This window comes from Trachypithecus francoisi, unplaced genomic scaffold (genome assembly GCF_009764315.1).
Source record: "Trachypithecus francoisi isolate TF-2019V2 unplaced genomic scaffold, Tfra_2.0 Lachesis_group10, whole genome shotgun sequence".
In the NCBI taxonomy this organism is placed as follows: Eukaryota; Metazoa; Chordata; class Mammalia; order Primates; family Cercopithecidae; genus Trachypithecus; species Trachypithecus francoisi.
Genome location: NW_022681455.1, coordinates 47,404,563 through 47,426,091, shown reverse-complemented (window position 1 = coordinate 47,426,091; position 21,529 = coordinate 47,404,563). Strand labels below are relative to the sequence as shown.

Genomic DNA, 21,529 nt, shown 5'->3' with positions numbered 1-21,529 from the left:
GGACACGGAAGGAGATGAGGTTCTGTAGCCCCAGGACTGAGTGCTGCTGAGTATACACTCTCCTGCATTGCAGGTTCCAGGGAAAACAGCACCTGGGTTAAGTCTCGCATGGCTTTTCCTTTTTCCAGTGTCCCCTGAGCTTGCCTCCTTCCAGTCCTGCAGTCAGCCCATTCTAGCCTTGGCATCCTCTATATTCGCCAGCTTTAAAAACGGTCCCTGCTTTTGTCTTAGCAACAGAAGACTTTTTTTTGAATCAGAGAGGATAGTAGCAAATGCAAGAGTTGACAAATGTATATAACATAACTGGGAACAGTTCTGTCTGGGATTTGTGGAAGCTCTGTCCTTGAAGCCTTCCTCTTTGAGCGTTCCTTTTCCCCCACTTCAAATCTACAGAATTCTAAGCAGCCAGTGTCTTGATATTACACATTTAATGTGATGCTCAAAATAAAATGATCAGAAATTCTGAAAGGTCTAGCTCTGCCTGGCTTTTGCCTTTTGATCAACTGTTATCATGTTTTAGATTCACCATCTCAGGAATAACTTGGTTGCATTATCATCTCTACAGTAACAGGTTTCCTCTTCAAAATATTAGTTTTATGCAGCATTAAGAAAATTCTACAACAAACTCATAGGCAGTCTCTCTGCCTGTCCTTTATGAATAGAAAAAAAGTGTATCGCTGCCTTGACTTTGCTCATTTTCCACTAAAAATTATTAGAGTTTGATAGGGAACAAGAATGACAAAAATATATTGTAACCATCAGCTGTGAGGAATCTTTTGTTTATTTGAAGGATGAGGTCATGGAGTAAGAATTGTTAAAGAATAAATAGGCATCAACATTCTGACATGTCTTTGCAGATCTGGGTGCTTCCTGTCCTTAGGCCCATCTCTGTGTCCTAGAATAGAAGTGACAACAGGAGACGTGTGATGTGGCTCACCAGGGTGAATGCTGAGACCCAGGGAGTCTTTACAGTTGGTTATTTAGAGCTACCTCCTCCCTTTTTTGAAATTTGTGTTGTTCTGGGTTTACTTTTTAATCAGTCATTCAGTAGGCATTTTATAGTGCTCATAAATCCTGTACAGTTTGGAATGGCACACTGATATTTACCTCATGTATCCATTGTTGGTGAAATAAATGTCTTGGATAAATGAAATTTTCCAAATAACTAAAGTTTAAACTAGGATAGAGCATAGATAACTTCCAGAGGATAATCTTATTATGCTGTTTATAATTCTAATCACCAAGTTAGTATCACCTTTTGTGAAGAAATAAGAGGGGAGGCTGTGTCCAGTGGCTCATGCCTATAATTCCAGCACTTTCGGGGACTGAGGTAGCAGGAATGCTTGAGGCCAGGAGTTTGAGATCAGCCTGAGCAACATAGTGAGACCCCCTGGCCCCTCTCAAAAAAAAAGAAAGAAATGAGGAGGGAATGTTTTAACTCTTTGATACATTTGCTTGTCACCTTAAGTACCCTGCAGAGTATAATTCCTGTAAGCCATTTGTCGTTCTGTTAAAACAGAGTGATGTCCTCAGGGTCTTTGGAGATGAAATGAAGTATCTCTCCTTGTACTGAAGGGTATAAGGCCAGACTGCTTTATCTCTTGAGTTATTGTGGCTACATTGTGGAGGCTTTGGATTTTCTGCTGCTTGCTTTTAAACCTGCACTCGGCCGGGCATGTTGGCTCACGCCTGTAATCCCAGCACTTTGGGAGGCCGAGGCAGGCGGATCACGAGGTCAGGAGATGGAGACCATCCTAGCCAACATGGGGAAACCCCGTCTCTACTAAAATACAAAAAATTAGCTCGGCGTGGTGGCGGGCACCTGGAGTCCCAGCTACTTGGGAGTTTGAGGCAGGGGAATAGCTTGAACCCAGGAGGCGGAGGTTGCAGACAGCCTGGCGACAGAGCAAGACTCTGTCTCAAAACAACAACAACAACAACAACAATTTAAAAAACCTGCACTCATCTTTAGCAACCTCCTCTACCACCACTTCTAATATGCTGGTTCTAATTATTTATGGTCTGTAAGTCCATTCATTCATTTATTCAACTAACACTTGTCAGATGTTACCATGAGTCGGGTCCTTGAGGGCATGGATAGCACCCGTAAATGAAATACACTTGATCCTTGTCCCGATGGAGTTTGTGATCCATAGGGGAAGACATGCTAAACAGAAGAATGGGTAAGTACAAAATTGTGGTAGCCATACTGGGGGAAAAAATGGGAATGAGGGGATCTTGTGAAACTTGTTTTTATTAGTGGAGAGGTGGTCAGGGGTGGCATTCCAGAGAAAGTCCTATCTTTGTTAAAGACTTTGCCTTTCATCCTAAGTCATGTGGGAAGTGATTGAGAGTTTTAAGCAGGGGATGAAAGGATGAGATTTGGTGTGTGAGTTGGAGTGGGTGTCAAGAAAGGAAGCCAAGATCTCAGTACTCATTGCTAAACTCTCAGAGGTCTGATGATTCCTGTGAGTGAGCTTCTGCTCTCTGTATTTTTTGACATTTCTTTTGACTGCCCTGTGCAGGTGTTGACAGACTTTCTCTATAAAGGGCTGGATAGTATATTATCCAGCATATAGTATATATGGTGTATTCTGTAAAGGGCTGGATAATATTTTAAGTTTGTTGGACATAAGGTATCTTTTGGAACTATTCAACTCTGCCACTGTAGCATGAAAGCAGCCATAGTCAATACCTACATAAATGGCTGAATTCCAATAAACGTGTTTATAAGAACAATTGGCCTGTGGGATTTAGTTTGCTGACCCCTGGCTTGGAGAACGCTTTGCTTCTTATTCCCTTGATCTTCATTATTGAGGTAGTTGTGCAAGGGAGGAAATGCAATCTATGTGGTCATCCCTGGCCTTGAGCTGCTTGTAATCATTATAGGAAGATAACTATATACACTTAAGTGGCCATCAACAAACATCACAAGACAATATATAATTAGGCACCAATATGATGAACAGAAACAGGAAATGTGATGAAGAGTTCACTCATCTGCTTGGAATCTGGGTGTCTAGGAATAATTTTAAAGGCTTTACAGGGAAGGTGGAACTTGACAGAGATAATTGTAAACACTTAGAGGGTTAGAGGTGAATACAACCTAGTCCAACTTGCAAATTTTAGTGATGCAGTGTTAGAAGATTAACAAAAGCAAACCACAGAACACTATGTATCGACAGTCCCCTTGGATATGTAAGACAAAACAAAACAAAAATCAATGGGAACAGCCAATTTAAGGTATGCATGCATGTACGTATGTATTATGTATAAATGCTCAGAAAAGGGTCTGGAAAGATGTGCACCAAAATTAACAGTGAGTCTCTCTGGAAATGAGTGGATTTGAGCAGAGACTTAAATGTTTTACTTTATAGTTCCTAATTGTTAGAATTATTACATGAATGTTTATTTTCATCATAAAAATATTAATACAGGGCAATATTAAAACAATTAAAAGTGCCAGATTGGTTAAGAGGCTGAGAGAGTGGTGCAGAGAGTGCGATTGGGCTGTCTCCAAAATGTGTCTCAGAACCAGAGATTAGAGCCCTTAGTTCAGGGTGTCCACAACTTGGATGGGCATCAGAATCACTTGGAAAGCTTAAAAAGAAAATGAACCAAAGCTAAAACCAAATAAATTCCTGGCCCCATTGCAGACCCACAGTGATCTCAGATGATGGGGCTGGGATGTGATTTTTTTAAAAAAGCTTCCCAGGTAATTTTGATGCTGCCTTTGAGACCTGAGGCTTTGGTGAGCCTCTGATCTAGTTTATCCAACTCTGTACAAATGAAGGAATTAAGGATCTTGACCAGGTAGGACTCAGCCTCAGATCTTTTGGCTCCCACTCTCCTGTACTTTTCAATGACTGCGTCCCCTAATTCAGGTGTTTTCCTAGCATTAGCTTTGGGTGGCATCTCAACTTGTTGTCGTGTTATACGGAAAACATTCTTAAATGCTACTTTTGAATGGGGTCCACCTCATCCCCATTTCCCATTGCTTCACTCCCAGATCATCATTGGGAATAATTTCTGCAATGTTTTAATTTTCTTAGAAATCAGAGGGTTGCCACCAGGCTAGTGGGAAAAGCCCAGTTTTAGATCATGAGTTGACTAAAAGGCCTTAGGAAAATGGCTTTTCTCAGGTGCCATCTGAGTCTCTAAAAAGAGAAAGGGATATTGCCAAGTCTTCCTCTCAGCAGGGTTTCACTCAGGCAATAGAGTCCGTGGAATGGTCCCTCCAGTTTTGTAGCACAGATTGGGTTAACTGCTTACTTCAGAATTGGAAGAGGCCTTCGAGGTCCCTCTAGTTCAGTGATTTTCAGACTTGTTTTAGGAATAAACCCCCCGCAAATGAATTCTTACTTGGAAAGCCGTATTAGCAAATTGGTAAAGTGGAGATGCTTGGTTTAGGCAGAGATGGGGGGCTTGGAGCTTACCTCTCCTCCTCCCTGGTCTAAGGGGCATCCTGAGAGCTGTGTTCTGTCCCAGTGCTCTCTTAAGTCCTATTTGAAAACCACTGATATCTTCCTCTTTCCCCTTCCATAAGTAATCGTTCACCAACTTCAACTAACCTGAGCCCTCAAATCTGTCACCTTCTCTCCATTTCCACATCCACCACCCTAGTCTGAGTCACTACCACCTTCCATGTTGGTTTTCACGCTCTAACTGGGTTTTCTCGTCTACTCTCCCATATACCCCTTTCACCCGCTGCTCTGAAGCAGATAGCTTTTTTATTCACAGGTGCAATTATATGCCTCCTCCCCCCACCTATCATGTAAACATTTAACGACTTCTCATTGCATTTTGAATTAAGATCAGCATGTGGAGGCTCTTCAGATGTAACTGTGGCCTCTCTGTTGCATCTTGAGATAGAGCCACGAGCTTTTTAGTTCCTGTACTGAGCTTCCTTCTGCTTTCACACTTTTGCTCTGGTGTTCCCTCTATCTAACTCCCTTTCACTACTTCTTACCTGGAGTTAATTTCTGCCTCTCCATCCTTAAAAGCTATATCAAAATGTTTCTGTAACTTCCCTGAGCTGGGAAGCACCTATTAAATTCCCTGTCATAGGATTCTATAGTTCTCTCTCTCAGCAGTGATCTCAATTCTAATTGAGTAATTACTTTTTCTTGAGGTCAGGAGTTGAGAATTGAGTATATTCTTTTTCTATTCATTCCAACCTAGAATGTAAACTTCATAAGGGCTGGAATAGAGTTCTCAAGGTTCTATTCTCAGCCCATGGCATGGTGTCTTGCACACACCTATTAGATCTTCAGTAAGCATTTGTCCAGTGAATTCATAGTGTCTAGTTTTTGCCATATCTCATTTCTAGCGTTCAGCCTGCACACGACTGCAGAAGGATCATTGTTTGTTGGCTCTGCTTGTGGGAACTGGAATTGTCTCTTGTTGTGTGAGGTAATTTAAAGGTTCTTTTTTAGAGACACATTGTGTAAAGTGGGTTACCCAGTATGATACAGTTTAAACAGGGCCGAGTTTTGCTTTAATTAGAAACTTGATCTATTATTCCAAATGAACAAAGAACTCTAAAATCCACTTAAAGTCTGAGAAAGAGTGTGGAGGCTGTGGCGTTGGGAGGTGGGTTTTATGTACAGCTGGGAAAACCTCTTTGGTAACTCAGTAATCAGGGTTCCTTACTTTAGATTTAGAAGTGCATATCTGGGGGGAAATATAGAGAGCCTACCCCAGCTCCATACCCAAATCCACACATGCTTGCTCTTCATGACCTCCTGTGCTCGTTCTGCAGAGCCACCCTGGTGAGTGTGTGTGGGTGTGTCTGACCGCCCATCCTCCCACACAGGTAGGGAGGCTGACTTAGATCACACAACGCATCAGAGTGATATTCATCGTCGACCACCACTCCCTGCCCAGATCTTGGGTTCAGTTCTCTTCTTTCATTAATTGAAGCATAATAAGCTGCTATTTGGGTTACTAATACAGCTTTCAAACTTTCAGAACACCGCAGCTATCTAAAACTGCTTTTGAATGTAGACACGCCAGGAAGTACAGAGCAGAGCCACTTTTGCAACCTCTTGGGTTGGGTCTTTAGTGGAGAGATAGGGTCTAATCCCGTCGTTGGTATTCTTTTCTTTTCTTCTTCTTTTTTTTTTTTTTTTGAGACGGAGTCTGAGTCTGTCGCCCAGGGTGGAGTAATGTGGCGGTCTCGGCTCACTGCAACCTCTGCCTCCCAGGCTCAAGCAATTATCCATCCTCAGCCTCCTGAGTAGCTGGGATTACAGGAAAAATGCCACCACATCTGGCTAATTTTTGCATTTTTAGTAGAGACAGGGTTTCACTATGTTGATCAGGCTGGTCTCGAACTCCTGACCTCAAATGATCTATCCACCTTGGCCTCCCAAAGTGCTGGGATTACAGGCGTGAGCCACTGTGCCCGGCTGGTATTCTTGACAAATGTAACTTGGGCTCCACAGGATGGTTCCTTTTATCCGGTGCATCTGCTGTGCTCGGAAAAAGGTAACTGGGGCTTATTTTGCAAATAGAAGGAACAAGAAAACAAAGGGCAAAGTCAGAAGGGAAAAGGGAAGACATTACAGATTTTATCATCAAGCAGGAGGTTTTTTCCAGGCTCTAAGATGAGGTTAAGCTTCTTCACAAGAGAATCAACAACTGTCCTCTTTTTTTTTTTTGGCGGAGGGGAAGGTCTTGACAGAAAAAATGAATATACCATCATAAGCTGAAAATTAGTTTTCAATATTATCATTTAACTAGATGGGTAGCTCTGGGATGGGGGAAAGGGACCTCAGGGAAATACTTTTGATTCAAATAGTTAAATTTTGGGGTGGGAGAGAATTGAACCTTGAATTAAGTGTCAAGGTGCTAAAAAGACAGAAACTGATCACTATGAAAAAAATTTTTGATTTATTCTCTTAGTCACTGCTATAGCAGCCAATTTAGAGGGAATTGCCCTGCTGGGTAGCTGGTAGTTTGAGGCAGCCATTATTGCCCTGACACATAAACTTTGTGCATTTCATAAAGGATAGTGAAAACTGTTGGAACTTCTCAATATTGATTAATGCAGAGAAACTTCCTCTTAATATTCTTATTCTCCCCCACTGTCTTCTCAGAAGGACCTCAGGATTTAGTCCCACAAATATAATTTCCTTTCCCCTAAATGCCTGTTGACTCCCTCTTGCTGGGTCTAGCTTTGTGCTTCCTCTCCTGGGTGGCTGCAGACCCATGCTTTCGTAGCTATGGACTTCAAAGGCTGAACAAACAGGGTGTGAATGTGAATCTAAAAGCATCAACTCTGTTGTTTAAAGCACATCACAAAAATGCCAAAGGCCCGCCTCTGTTTTGACAAATAAATAAAAGTTTAGCTTCACGTAGGCAAACCGTCTGAAAAAATCATGCCGTGACTGTCAGGTAATGCCAAGCAGGCAATCTGGTGCTGTGGAAGTGGCAGCTTGAATGCATGCCTTCCTGGTTCTCAGCTGCCTTGTCCTCCCACCATGAAATGACAGCTTAACATTGGGGTTGGAGAAAGGCAGATAACTATTTAGCAAGTTATTTTCCTATTGCATTTGGATTTTGTCTAGTATATAACTTTTTTTTTTTTTTTTTTGAGACAGAGTCTCTTGTCACCCAGGCTGGAGTGCAATGGTGCGATCTCGGCTCATTGCAACCTCCGCCTCCCGGGTTCAAGCGATTCTCATGCCTCAGCCTCCCGAGTAGCTGGGATTACAGGCATGTGCCACCACGCCTGGTTAATTTCGTATTTTTAGTAGAGACAGGGTTTCACCATGTCAGCCAGGCTGGTCTCGAACTCGTGACCTCAGGTGATCCGCGTGCCTTGGCCTTCGAAAATGCTGGGATTACAGGTGTGAGCCACTGTGCCCAGCCGTATATAACATTTTAAATCTCAGCTACGAATTGTTTTCACATCCATATTCTCAACTGATTTTTATAATCAATTTGAGATGCATTGTCAGTTTCATTTTACAAATGGTAAAAAAGGAAGCTGAGGCAAAGGTCAGGCAATGAAACCAAAGCGTCACAGCAAGTAGATCAAGCTGTAGGATGGGATCCACGTCTTCGTTTCTGTAGTTCTACTGTGTTGCAGCACGCTATCAAAAGGATGCAGTCCTGGTCGGATCTTTAACAGGAATGATGATGATGGTGCTGGAATTGTTGACCCTTTTTCTCCTCTGCTCCTATGTAACATCTTCTTGGTTTTTGTTCCTTTCCCTCCCCTTCTGTTTCTTTCAGCTTGGATTCCTTAGCACCACCACAGCTCAGCCAGAACAGAAGGCCTCGAATCTCATTGGCACATACCGCCATGTTGACCGTGCCACTGGCCAGGTGCTAACCTGTGACAAGTGTCCAGCAGGAACCTATGTCTCTGAGCATTGTACCAACACAAGCCTGCGTGTCTGCAGCAGTTGCCCTGTGGGGACTTTTACCAGGCATGAGAATGGCATAGAGAAATGCCATGACTGTAGTCAGCCATGCCCATGGCCAATGATTGAGAAATTACCTTGTGCTGCCTTGACTGACCGAGAATGCACTTGCCCACCTGGCATGTTCCAGTCTAACGCAACCTGTGCCCCCCATACGGTGTGTCCTGTGGGTTGGGGCGTGCGGAAGAAAGGGACAGAGACTGAGGATGTGCGGTGTAAGCAGTGTGCTCGGGGTACCTTCTCAGATGTGCCTTCTAGTGTGATGAGATGCAAAGCATACACAGACTGTCTGAGTCAGAACCTGGTGGTGATCAAGCCGGGGACCAAGGAGGCAGACAACGTCTGTGGCACACTTCCGTCCTTCTCCAGCTCCACCTCACCTTCCCCTGGCACAGCCATCTTTTCACTCCCAGAGCACATGGATTCCCATGAAGTCCCTTCCTCCACTTATATTCCCAAAGGTAACTTAACCTCATGAATTATTTATTTGAGGAAGGCCTTGAGCCCAGTGGCGGTACCAAGAGTGGGCTTGTACCAAAGATGTTTTCTCCACTTTGTGTATTCCAAAGTCACCCCTTGGAGAAGAGGCCTTCAAATGGTGGCTAATTAAATCTGGTTTCTTTGGACTTATTAGAAACATGTAGACTCAGAATTTTTCTATTAGGGGAGATCAAATATCTAAAAACTAGGTCACATCAAGCTATAAAATATGAACCAAGAGAAATAAGGACAGCGTGTGACCTTATGTAAGTCACTTAACCTCTTCAGGCCTCAGTTTCAAACTTGTCAAACAAATGAATGATTTAGATGTTTCAGGTTCCTTCCAGATTAAAAGTTTTCCAACATGGAGTCAGTCCCAGGCAGACACAGGCAGGAGCAGAGAAAGAGGGAGAAAGGGAGAAAATATCATTACATCTGGAAGCGAGGGACGGATTTTGAATCCAGGTGGGGCAAAGAATGGGTAGGAAAGTTAGGAGCATCAGGAAATAGGCAAATTTGTATCAGATTGAAGGTAACTAGCACTCATGTCTGGAAAATAATAACTATTTTTTCCCAATGATTTTAAATTTACTCCTTGTATCAATTATTCAAGTTTTCCATCAGAACCTCTAGCAGAATATAAAATTTATCCTTTATTTTGAAATTATTTTTGATTGAATGTAATTTTCATGAGATGATGACCCACTTGAGTTGTTCCTCCTAGTGTCCTCTCATGCATGATTACATTTAGCCTCCATGATAACCTTGTGGAGACAGCCATCTTACAACTGCCAATTGAAAAGAAGAAACAGCCTCCAAGAGCTCAGATGGCCACTCCAGCTTTTCTTAGGCCAAGTCCTGTCTCTAGGGACTCAAAATTCCCATCTCTTATACCTCTTAATGAGGATTACTTGTGGAGACTGTGGAGACTTCTCTGAGAGAAGTCCGCTAAGCTGCCAGCCCAAATCTTGTTTAATCTCTTGATAACAGATGCTCTTAATCACTGACCTGTCCCACCAAGTCTTTCACTAGCCAAATTTGCATTTGATTTCTTTTCTTTATCTTAGTCATATTCTCAGTTTTACCACTGCATCATAAAATAGTCAAAAGGTGGGAGAAGGAAGATGGACAAAAGAATTAAATTTGAACTGGTTCTCTGAAAACTGAAAATAAGAATTGATTAGATCTCTGCACACGTATGTGCCTGCTCAGTATATGAAGTACAGGAGAAGCTGTTGTCAAGCTCAGCTGTTGGATCCTTAAGGATGCCCTTGGTTTTGGAGTAAGAAAGTGAGTTCAGTGGTTCAGTTCCATTTTTGCCTTCCACATAGGGTCTTTACGAAAATGTGCAACATAATTTATTCTTAAGCCCCAAAGGTCATCTCATCTTTGATTATCTGGCCTAGCTTGGAGATGACCTGGGAAAGGAGGGAATGTATAGATCCCCAAATATGGAAAAGCTCTTCCCCCCTCCTTACTCTTTTTTCTAGGCATGAACTCAACAGAATCCAACTCTTCTGCCTCTGTTAGACCAAAGGTACTGAGTAGCATCCAGGAAGGGACAGTCCCTGACAGCACAAGCTCAGCAAGGGGGAAGGAAGACGTGAACAAGACCCTCCCAAACCTTCAGGTAGTCAACCACCAGCAAGGCCCCCACCATAGACACATCCTGAAGCTGCTGCCATCCATGGAGGCCACTGGGGGCGAGAAGTCCAGCACGCCCATCAAGGGCCCCAAGAGGGGACATCCTAGACAGAACCTACACAAGCATTTTGACATCAATGAGCATTTGCCCTGGATGATTGTGCTTTTCCTGCTGCTGGTGCTTGTGGTGATTGTGGTGTGCAGTATCCGGAAAAGCTCGAGGACTCTGAAAAAGGGGCCCCGGCAGGATCCCAGTGCCATAGTGGAAAAGGCAGGGCTGAAGAAATCCATGACTCCAACCCAGAACCGGGAGAAATGGATCTACTACTGCAATGGTCACGGTGAGCCTTCTGTCTTTTCTCCTTGCTCACAGATCTCTCTGCTGCTTTTTCCCTAGTCCCTGTTTTCTGAAGGAATGGGAATGCATAGTTTGTGGAATCTCTTTTGTAGACCAAACACTACTTGATCTAGTCGTGTTATAGAAAAAGAGATTGACTGTCTTATTAGAAGTAATACATTCAGAGAGAATAATCTCTCTTCCTCCTTTTCCCCTGGTACCTTTAAAACAGAAGAATGTTGCAGAATCAGAGACCTGAGTGACCCCTAGGGACTTTGTTTGACCTTGTCATTTAACAAATGAGGAATCTGAGTTCAGAGAGTTTTGGCTACATTGATCCAAACAAGAGGCTAGTTGTTTTTGAGGACAGATGGGATGAGACTCCTGACTATTGGAGCACTTGCTTTTTCTATATGATTAGGCTGTGAAGCAAGTGAAGGGGACAAAACCCAACTTGTCATAAGTTTGCCTTCTTCAATCAGAACCTTGCTTTTAGATTCCTAACAATTTCCTCACATATATATTTTCCTCACTTAACTTTTTAGGATCCCATGTCTGTCAGGAGGGTAGGATGGTCTTTTGGATTGTAGACCCCAGAAGCATAATAGGTCGGTCATCATCTGAGGCTCAGTATTACTTTCCTGGTAGTCAGCATGTGTTGCATACAGCCTGGAATATTTTGGCCTTTCCTCTTTTGAGGGCAAAAAAATAGCTTACAGAACTTGTTCCAGAGCTCAGTTTGATCTGAAGACTGCAGTTTTCAGACTGTGCAGTAACTTCCCTTTCTTTAAATCCTAAATGAAACTTCAGTCCAGTTTTGATAACCCCATTCAGGTGTGTCCTCTCCCCTCAAAGAGAAAGGGGTGTATCTACTTTTCTAAAAAGCAGTTTGGCTTTTTGTAGTCTTACAAATATTGATACCATTTGGCATGGCAATTCCATTCTTGTGACTCTATCATAAAGGTATAATCAGAAATATTGAAACAAAGTTATAAGCACAAAGATCTTAAACTTTTAAACCAACATCATATCTCATAGAAATTGAAAACAACAGAAGGACAATTTTAGGGAAATAACTAAATGAATTATGGTGTATTCATAGAATGGAATATTATGTTGACATTCAAGATTTTATGAAGTTTTTGATTTTAGCCAGGAAAGTGTTTATACTAGGTTAAAGGAAAAAAACAAACACCAAACTGCATACTTTATAGAATATAATCCCAGCTCTCATAAAACTTGAAAATAAGACTGAATGGAAATATGGCAAAGTGACATTTTTTTTTTCCCCCAGTGTGGTGGGATTTATGTGTGGATTTCTTTTTTCTTTATTAGTTTTCTGTACTTTCCCCAAGTTGTCTGTACTAAGTACATGCTACTTCTATAATGAAAAATTTAGGAAAAGTTAAAGTCTTGCAATTCATTTTGCTTCCCCTTGTTGATTTGTGCAAATCAAGTTTGTCCAACCCCTGACCCAGGACAGCTTTAAGCTTTAGCTTTGAATGCGGCCCGACACAAATTCATAAACTTTCTGAAATCATTATGAGGGTTTTTTTTGTTTGTTTGTTTTGTTTTTTGACAGAATTTAGCTCTTGTTGCCCAGGCTAGAGTGCAGTGGCACGATCTCAGCTCACTGCAACCTCCGCCTTCCAGGTTCAAGCAATTCTCCTGTCTCAGCCTCCCGAGTAGCTGGGATGACAGGCATGTGCTACCATGCCCAGCTAATTTTGTATTTTTAGTAGAGATGGGGTTTCTCCGTGTTGGTCAGGCTGGTCTTGAACTCCCAACCTCAGGTGATCTGCCTGCCTCGGCCTCCCAAAGTGCTGGGATTACAGTCATGAGCCACCTCCTCCAGCATTTTTTTTTAAAGCTTATCAGTTATTGTTGGTGTATATTATGTGGCCCAAGACAATTCTTCTTCCAGTATGGCTCAGGGAAGCCAAAAGATTGGACCCCTATGATGTAAATGGTCAAAAGTCAAGTGAAAGTCGGACAGAAGCAAACATCCTAGTTGGGTCTTAGCAGTCTAATCCTGCATAAACTTGCATAAGACAACTATTTACTGGAAGCCTGTCTGGGGAAAGCTTCAATTGCCCCCTTCTTTTTAATTAAAAAAAAACAAAAATCTTTTTATTTGTACATATTTCCAAACTTTTGAAAAGTTGCAACAATAGTACAAAGAATACCTATTTACCCGTGCCAACGTTTACCTATTATTAACATGTTGCTCTTTTGCTTTATTGTTTGCTCTCTCTACATAAAAAATACACCTATAGGGCCAGGTGCGGTGGCTCATGCCTGTAATCCCAGCACTTTGGGAGGCTGAGGCATGCAGATCATCTGAGGTCAGGAGTTTGAGACTAGCCTGGCCAGCATGGCGAAACTCCGTATCTATTAAAAATACAATGATTAGCCAGGTGTGGTGGCACACGCCTAGAGTCCCAGCTCTTCAGGAGGCTGGGACAGGAGAATCACTTAAACCTGGGAGGCAGAGGTTGCAGTGAGCCAAGATCACGCCATGCACTCCAGCTGGGCCACAGAGTGAGACTTCATCTCAAAAAAAAAAAAAAAAAAAAATTCACACATAGATTTTACATTATAAAATATGTATTATAGAATAGCTTATTATACATTATATAACATGTAATATATAATACATAATTATGTGCATATATACACATACATACATGGGAAAAATATTTTTTCTTAATTATCTTATGGCCTTTTATCCCCTGATACTTTAGCATGTATTTCCCGACAATAAGACTATTCTCTGCAGAAAACATACTACAGTTTTCAACCTTAATAAATTTAGCAGGGTTACAATACTTTGCCTTTCATTTGCCAATATTGTATGCTGACGCAATAAGGCCCTTGGTAGATAATATACTTTTTTTTCTCTAGCGTAGGATCCAGTCTAGGATCAGAATTGCATTAAACTGCCCTGTAAGTGGCTAGTCAGGATATTTGTTCTGTTGCAGATTTACCCAATTAGTAGAAAACAATGTGAACATCCTGGTAGATAATTAAATATCTGGAACTGTCCTCTCATTATTCACTTTATTACAAAAGCAACTCCATTCCTTTAGTAGTTGCTTTTATAGATTAGATTATGATCAGCTACATTTTAAAACTCTCTTTTGCAGTCTGGTTTTTAAAATTCTTGAGAACACAGCAAGTGGTAGAGTAAAAACTGGTCCAGCAGCAGAAAGCAATTTAATATAATAATCTTAGACGTTCTTATGACCATGGTAACCTTATAAACTACTATGCCTGTGTCCTTAAAACAATATCCTACTTTGTAAAAATAATGGAAGTGCCAAATCAAACAAAGCCCGATCCTACCCTTCTGTGAAAGCAGTACCTCAGCAATGTGCTTTTCAAACTAAATTACAGTAGTTTCATTGAGGCATAACTATCTCTTCCAATAGTTTAGGCTTGTTCCTCAGATTTTTGCATTGGGATATTTATATTTAAGGTATTTTTCTAAGGAAAGTCTTTTCTTTCCAAATTGCTAGTCTCAAACATGCAACTGGGTAAAATCCTATTACAAAGAGAGGTTCTGTTTAGTAAAGCCATTCCAGGTGCTCGGAGTGGCTTCTAGAAACAGGGCTTTGTTGGTCTGATTGCACTGAGTTCTGGCCAGCAGATAATCCTGTATAATAAGATCTTTTCCTGGTCCTTGTCTATTTCACACTGAATTGTTCATGAGGATAAGGTGGGAAGGAAATGGCTTAGCCTTGGGTTGTTTTCTATCAGAGGTCTTCTAAAATCTCACTTATCCCTGCCTACCCTCAGTAGAACAAGTCATGCTCCTGGATGCCATATAGATCCTCCGAACTCTGAAGCTAGGCCATTGGTTTCTGTCTTTCTTGCGAACAGAAACCTCTTTTATTATTCAGCTCTACTCATCCATCTTCATCTACCATGGACTTACAGTTTTTAAAGTTGAACTCCAGAAAGCTACAATCGTACTTTCATGGAGTCCTAGTATTGGAAACATAAGATGAGGCCTCACATGACTAGGAGATGGAAGAATGAGGGCGCTGTGGTATTTTGTATGCTTTCTTCCTTTCTGAAGTCAGAGCAATTTTATGTTTGGTAGATGTTGGTATGTGTTTGGGGACTGGACTGTGGTTTCATGTAGTATATCTACTTCAGCAACAGGAATTGGAAGTACTTCAGAATGTTTATATACAAAATTGTAGTTAAGAGGTTGAAGTGTCAGCAAGATAAGAATATTGTTAATACTCAATTTGTCATGATTTTATCATTTTTTAAAGATGTATTTCTTTATGTTGTATAACCTCAACATAATGGAGTAAGTGGTGGGGGGAGCGTCCAAAAAATTCAATTTAATTAAAAATTAAGGATTTATGTGGATTCACATTAACCACCAGGTTACATGGAAAACATTTTTTTTTTATTTGATCTGTTTTGTCACAAAAGAACAAAAGTAAAGATAGTAGAACTTAATCCCTATACAATTGGCCATACATGGCACTGAGAAAAGTCACCAATGATCTGAAAACACTTTGTTCATTTCCTTATAGCTATGGAGGCTACAAAACTGTATTCCAGTCCCAAGTGAAAAACAGCATAGCTGAGAACAGAAACCAATTGCTGTTCGCTCATTGCTGTTTTTAATTTGTGCCGTTACTATTTCCCTTTTCCTTCTTTCTTCCTCTCCTTCCTCCCTTCCCTCCCCATTCTTCCTCCCTCCTTAACTATTTGCAAAAAGTAGGAAGTCTTGTTCTCAGCAACGAGTTGGCCTGGAAATTTAGAGGGGAAGTTTGAAAAGCAGGTGAGCAGTAGGAATTGCCCTGAAAGTACTTATGGACAAAGAAGCTCTGCAAAGTGACAAAAGGAACAAAACATCGGCAGTTTCTGGCTTGGATCATATTTCCTTTTTCCTTCGGACTGTGAAGAAAAGTGAGGGAAAAAAGGTGAGAGACAAAGGAATTGGATATACCTAGTTTAAACCTGCTCAGTTTCTGATTAGCACATTCTTCAGTGCTCTGCCTTGAGGAGACACTGCAGTAAGCATTTGTTAGAGACAGTGATCCCTCTCCACTTAGTTACATGAGGCACATGCCGTAGATAGGCAGCATCTCCTTTAAATCAGCTGCAACAGGGATTATGAAATCAGTCGGGGCAGGCACTGTTTCTCAAGCAGATTGTTTTGTACCCACTACAGCAAAAGGGCAAAGGTCTTATCCTGTAGAACTGGATTCTAAGATGCAATTTCTTCATTCCTTTAGCTCTCGCCATCTGTCACTGTTTAACTCTTTGTGGCTATGTGGTTTGTCTCCCCACATAGCTTCTAAGTTCTTAGAGAGAAGACATTGGGTCTTACTGTGTGTTTCCCTATGCCTGGAACAGGGCTCGAGGAGGGGTGGTCCAGAGCTGAGCTGGCACATATGGTAACCACTAGCGTCATGAGCTATTTAATTTAAAACTAAAATTAACTAAAGTTAAAAATTCAGCTCCTCAGTTGCACCAGCCACATCTTAAGTACTCAGTAGCCACACATAGCTTGTGGTTACCATATTGGATAGGACAGATAGAGAACACTGCCATCATCATACAAAGTTCTCTTGGATAGCACTGGTGTAAAGCACCCATAAACTAACTAATCTACATATACTTTTTAAGGCCGGATTGTTTTAAAGACATTGCATTGGTTGTTTTCTTGTTGGCTTATACTGATGTTGGTGTTAGGGATTTAAACATAGAGACCTTCAGGTGGGTTCTTTATACTAAATTGCCATAGATGATAAGAATTATTTTTCAGAGCTAAAGGAGGCTTCCATAACAGCACTGCTTTAAAATACGCAAAAACTGACTAGGAAAAGATTGCTGACATCCCTTATCTGATTTGCTTATTTCAAAGTGAAACACATCAGCCAATGGACACTGGAGAGCAGGGTGATGCCAAGAGAGAGAACCCTGCTAATTCAAAGGCCAAGGCAGCTTTGTAAATGCTTGGGTGCTTACGTTTAACTAGTGTGGAAATGGATTAACCTTCAGTGACTTTAGACTTGGATGTAAATATATGCTGTCCAAAACAATATTTTCCCTAAGCTATCTATACCACAGGTCAGCAAAGTATTTTGCCAGGTATTTTAAGATAATCTAGGAGATTTTTAGGATTACAGGTTGCAACTACTCCACTCTGTTTGAAAGTGAGTAGTATGAAGTGGCCAGAGACACCATGTAAATGATGGGTGTGGCTATGTTCCAGCAAAGCTTTATTTGCAAGAACAGGTGGTTTGTCCTGCAGGCTGTTGTGTACCAGCATCTGGTCTACACCATAGACTGGTCATCTTTTAGCAGCTTCTTCTCTTTCACCTTCTGCTGGTTTGCACAGCTTGGATAAACAGTCTGATTCTTGGAGCCTTTCTCGAATTTCAACAGTTCGAGCTCAGTTTTTCCTCTAGCAGTAACTGTTTCTAAGTCTGCTGAAGGGTTAAGTAGCAAAGGAGAACCATCAGCTATGAGTGGGAGCAAGGAAAAGGTGGCAGCTGTCCTTGCATTTTCCCTTAAAAATTGTTCTATGCTTCCTCCATCTCCTTACAGATGTCAGCTTTCACCAGGAGAGCTCCATCTTCTGTATGGGTCCACCTCACAGGTGTACCTGCCATGTACCTGCTACAGCTCATCTCTTTGCCAAACTGGAGCCATAGAGAAGAGAGGAGGGGGTCTGGGAGAGCTGAGGTTCAAATCTATTCTGCTACTAAAAGGCTGGATGATCTCAGGCAAGGCACTTCCTCTCTTTGGATCTCATCTTTCTTTGCAAAATCAGGAGACTTGAACCTATCACAGAAGGGCCACCAGATTTTGATCAGTGTGACACTTTATTTGTGCCTTACCTGAGTGTGCCTACTGTCTTGCTGGCTTCTATCAGGGAAAACATTGGCCTGAGGGGTCCTGCAATGTGCTGTAGGGTGGGGAACACTGCGCTGCTAGTCAGAGGGAAGAGACCAGGCTCAATGCCAACCTGATGCCACAGAAGGATTGTGTGCTCACTGCAACATGAAAGAGCTTTCCCCCAGGTTTATGAGAGTGTGAGGGCAGGTTAGTGACAATTTCTATTTAAATTAGGTCACAAGGTTGGGGGAAAACCAAGAGAATGTGTAATAACTCTGTGTGCTTTTATGGAGAATGTGAGATTTTTTTTTTTCTTTTTTTAAAATTATACTTTAAGTTCTGGGGTACATGTGCACAAAGTGCAGATTTGATACATAGGTATACATGTGTCATGTTGGTTTGCTGCACCTATCAACTCATCGTTTACATTAGGTATTTCTCCTAAAGCTATCCCTCCCCCAGTCCCCCACCCCCCAACAGACCCCAGTGCACAATGTTCCCCTTCCTGTGTCCAAGTGTTCTCATTGTTCAATTCCCACCTATGAGTGAGAACATGCGGTGTTTGGTTTTCTGTCCTTGTGATAGTTTGCTGAGAATGATGGTTTCCAACTTCATCCATGTCCCTACAAAGGACACGGACTCATCTTTTTTTATGGCTGCATAGTATTCCATGGTGTATATGTGCCACATTTTCTTAATCCAGTCTATCACTGATGGACATTTGGGTTGGTTCCAAGTCTTTGCTATTGTGAATAGTGCTGCAGTAAACATACGTGTACACGTGTCTTTATAGTAGCATGATTTATAATCCTTTGGGTATATACCCAGTAATGGGACTGCTGGGTCAAATGATAATTCTAGTTCTAGATCCTTGAGGAATCGCTACACTGTCTTCCACAATGGTTGAACTAATTTACACTCCCACATTAGGAGTGGAAATATAGGAATGTAAAAGCATTCCTATTTCTCCACATCCTCTCCAGTATCTGTTGTTTCCTGACTTTTTAATGATTGCCAATTAAAAGACACAGACTGACAAATTGGATAAAGAATCAAGACCCATTGTTGTGCTATATTCAGGAGACCCATCTCATGTGCAGAGACACACATAGGCTCAAAATAAGGGGATGGAGGAAGATCTACCAAACAAATGGAAAGCAAAAAAAAGCAGGGGTTGCAATCCTAGTCTCTGATAAAACAGACTTTAAACCAACAAAGCTCCAAAGAGACAAAGAAGGCAATCATTAAAAAGTCAGGCAACAACAGATACTGGAGAGGATGTGGAGAAATAGGAATGCTTTTACGTACACCAATCAAACGTAGATTTCGTCTTTTCAAACGTAGATTTCGTCATTTCTTTTTACTCTTTTTTCTCTAACCTTGTCATCTCACTTTATTTCATTAATTTGATCTTCAATCACTGATACCCTTTCTTCCACTTGATCAAATCAGCTATTAAAGCTTGTGCATGTGTCACAAAGTTCTTGTGACATGGTTTTCAGCTCCATCAGGTCATTTAAGGTCTTCTCTACACTGTTTATTCTAGTTAGCCATTTGTCTAATCTTTTTTCAAGGTTTTTAGCTTCCTTGCAATGCGTTCGAACATGCTCCTTTAGCTCAGAGAAGTTTATTATTACTGACCTCCTGAAGCCTACTTCTGTCAGCTCATCAAAGTAATTCTCCATCCAGCTTTGTTCCATTGCTGGCGAGAAGCTGCGATCCTTTGGAGGAGAAGAGGTGCTCTGATTTTTATAATTTTCAGCTTTTCTGCTCTCGTTTCTCCCCATCTTTGTGGTTTTATCTACCTTTTGCCTTTGATGTTGGTGACCTACAGATGGGGTTTTGGTGTAAACGACCCATTTGTTGGTATTCATTTCTGTTTGTTAGTTTTCCTTCTAATAGGTCCCTCAGCTGCAAGTCTGTTGGAGTTTGCTGGAGGTCCACTCCAGACCCTGTTTGCCTGGGTATCACCAGCGGAAGTTGCAGAACAGCAAATATTGCAGAACAGCAAATATTGCTGCCTGATCCTTCCTCTGGAAGCTTCATCCAAGGGGGCAGCTGCCTTTATGAGGTGTCTGTTGGCCCCTACGGGGAGGTAACTCCCAGTTAGGCTACATGGGGGTCAGGGACCCTCTTGAGGAGGCAGTCTGTCCCTTCTCAGAGCTCAAATGCCATGCTAGGAGAACCACTTCTCTCTTCAGAGCTGTCAGACAGGGACGTTTAAGTCTGCAGAAGTTGTCTGCGGCCTTTTGTTCAGCTATGCCCTGCCCACAGAGGTGGAGTCTAGAGGAAGCAGGCTTTTTGAGCTGTGGTGGGGTCTGCCCAGTTAGAGCTTACTGGCCGCTTTGTTTACCTACTCAAGCCTCAGCAATGGCAGATGTCCCTCCCCCAGCCAGGCTGCCACCTCGCAGTTCGATCTCAGATTGCTGCAGTAGCAGTGAGCAAGGCTCTGTGGGTGTGGCACCGGCTGAGCCAGGTACAGGAGAGAATCTCGTCTGCCGGTTGCTAAGACCTTGGGAAAAGTGCAGTATTTGGGCAGAAGTCTCCCATTTTTCCAGGTTGCCTGTCAGGGCCTTCCGTTGGCTAGGAAAGGGAAATCCCCTGACCCCTTGTGCTTCCTAGGCGAGGCAACACCCTGCCCTGCTTCAGCTTGCCCTCTATGGGCTGCACCCACTGTCCAACCAGTCCCAGTGAGATGAACCAGGTACCTCAGTAGGAAATGCAGAGATCACCCATCTTCTGCATCGATCACGCTGGGACCTGCAGACTGGAGCTGTTCCTATTCGGCCATCTTGATCCTACTTCCGAATGTGAGATATTTTTGTAGTGATTGAAATTGAGCAGTTATTATAGAACTAGTAATGTCTTGAGTCTTTCATTCCCTTCAAGTGTGTAACCAAAAATTATAATATTCCAGCATGCAGCCTGATTGTAAAGGAATGGAAAAGTTCTATCCAAAGGTTTCATCCGTCTCTGAATATTTATGATGAGGGACACTTTGGTTTCACATGAGCCAAGGAGCCCTAGCCATAAACAGAACTCCTGAGAACAACCTTGCTTTGGTCACAAGGTGGGTCACGAGGTATTTACATACCTAGTAAATGCTTTACTTGCTTTGGAAAAGTTGCTCAACTCTTGTATGGGCTGGGAAGAGGTCAGCAGGTCATATCCACCTGTAGAGAGTAGCCAGCTTCTGGGATACACAAGTCCTGGAAGTAAAACCCTCCCAGTCTATTAAGTATTAATAAATAGGTGCAGGTTTTGGCTATACTGGAAATCCTTCTTAACTTTAGTATTTCTGATCATGGCTTATTAGTGTGAACATGACTCTCCCCAGTAAAAACTCTCTTAAATTACATGTTTACCACAGATCAGTGAATCTTTGTAATTTGTTGGGACTACGTGCTTAAATTTTACAAGATAACATAAAAGTGATCTTGCGAATGGAGAAAACTGTCACTCAGTTTTCTGGGTGGAGGCTGGGAAATAAAATAATTTATTTCACTTCTAGAAAGGCAATGTCCACGTCTGGTTTCACATGCAGGTAACAGGCTAAGTGCTCTGCTGGGAAGAAGGTGGCTTTCCAGGGGCCCAGGCAGACCTCTTGTCCACAGGGTATATTTTTAGCTATGACAACCAAATTTCTTCCTGGAAAAATGCTTATGAGAGATATTAAATAAGAGAGGAATTATTCTCTGTCTTAGATGATATTTCTCCCTCTTTGTTCTGCTTTTTGGTATATTATCTCTTGGTTGAGAGTTATTGT

The 21,529-nt window shown here is 41.9% G+C and overlaps 1 protein-coding gene across 1 annotated transcript in view; it reads left to right on the top strand.

Annotated features, from left to right (window-relative positions):
• The window catches only part of TNFRSF21 (TNF receptor superfamily member 21), a 74,264-nt gene that overhangs the window by 13,829 nt on the left and 38,906 nt on the right, over nucleotides 1-21,529 (top strand). Inside the window, exons 2-3 of the mRNA XM_033217392.1 lie at nucleotides 8,242-8,893; nucleotides 10,403-10,897. Coding sequence (XP_033073283.1) covers nucleotides 8,242-8,893; nucleotides 10,403-10,897 — 1,147 coding nt within the window. The remainder of the gene's footprint in view (nucleotides 1-8,241; nucleotides 8,894-10,402; nucleotides 10,898-21,529) is intronic.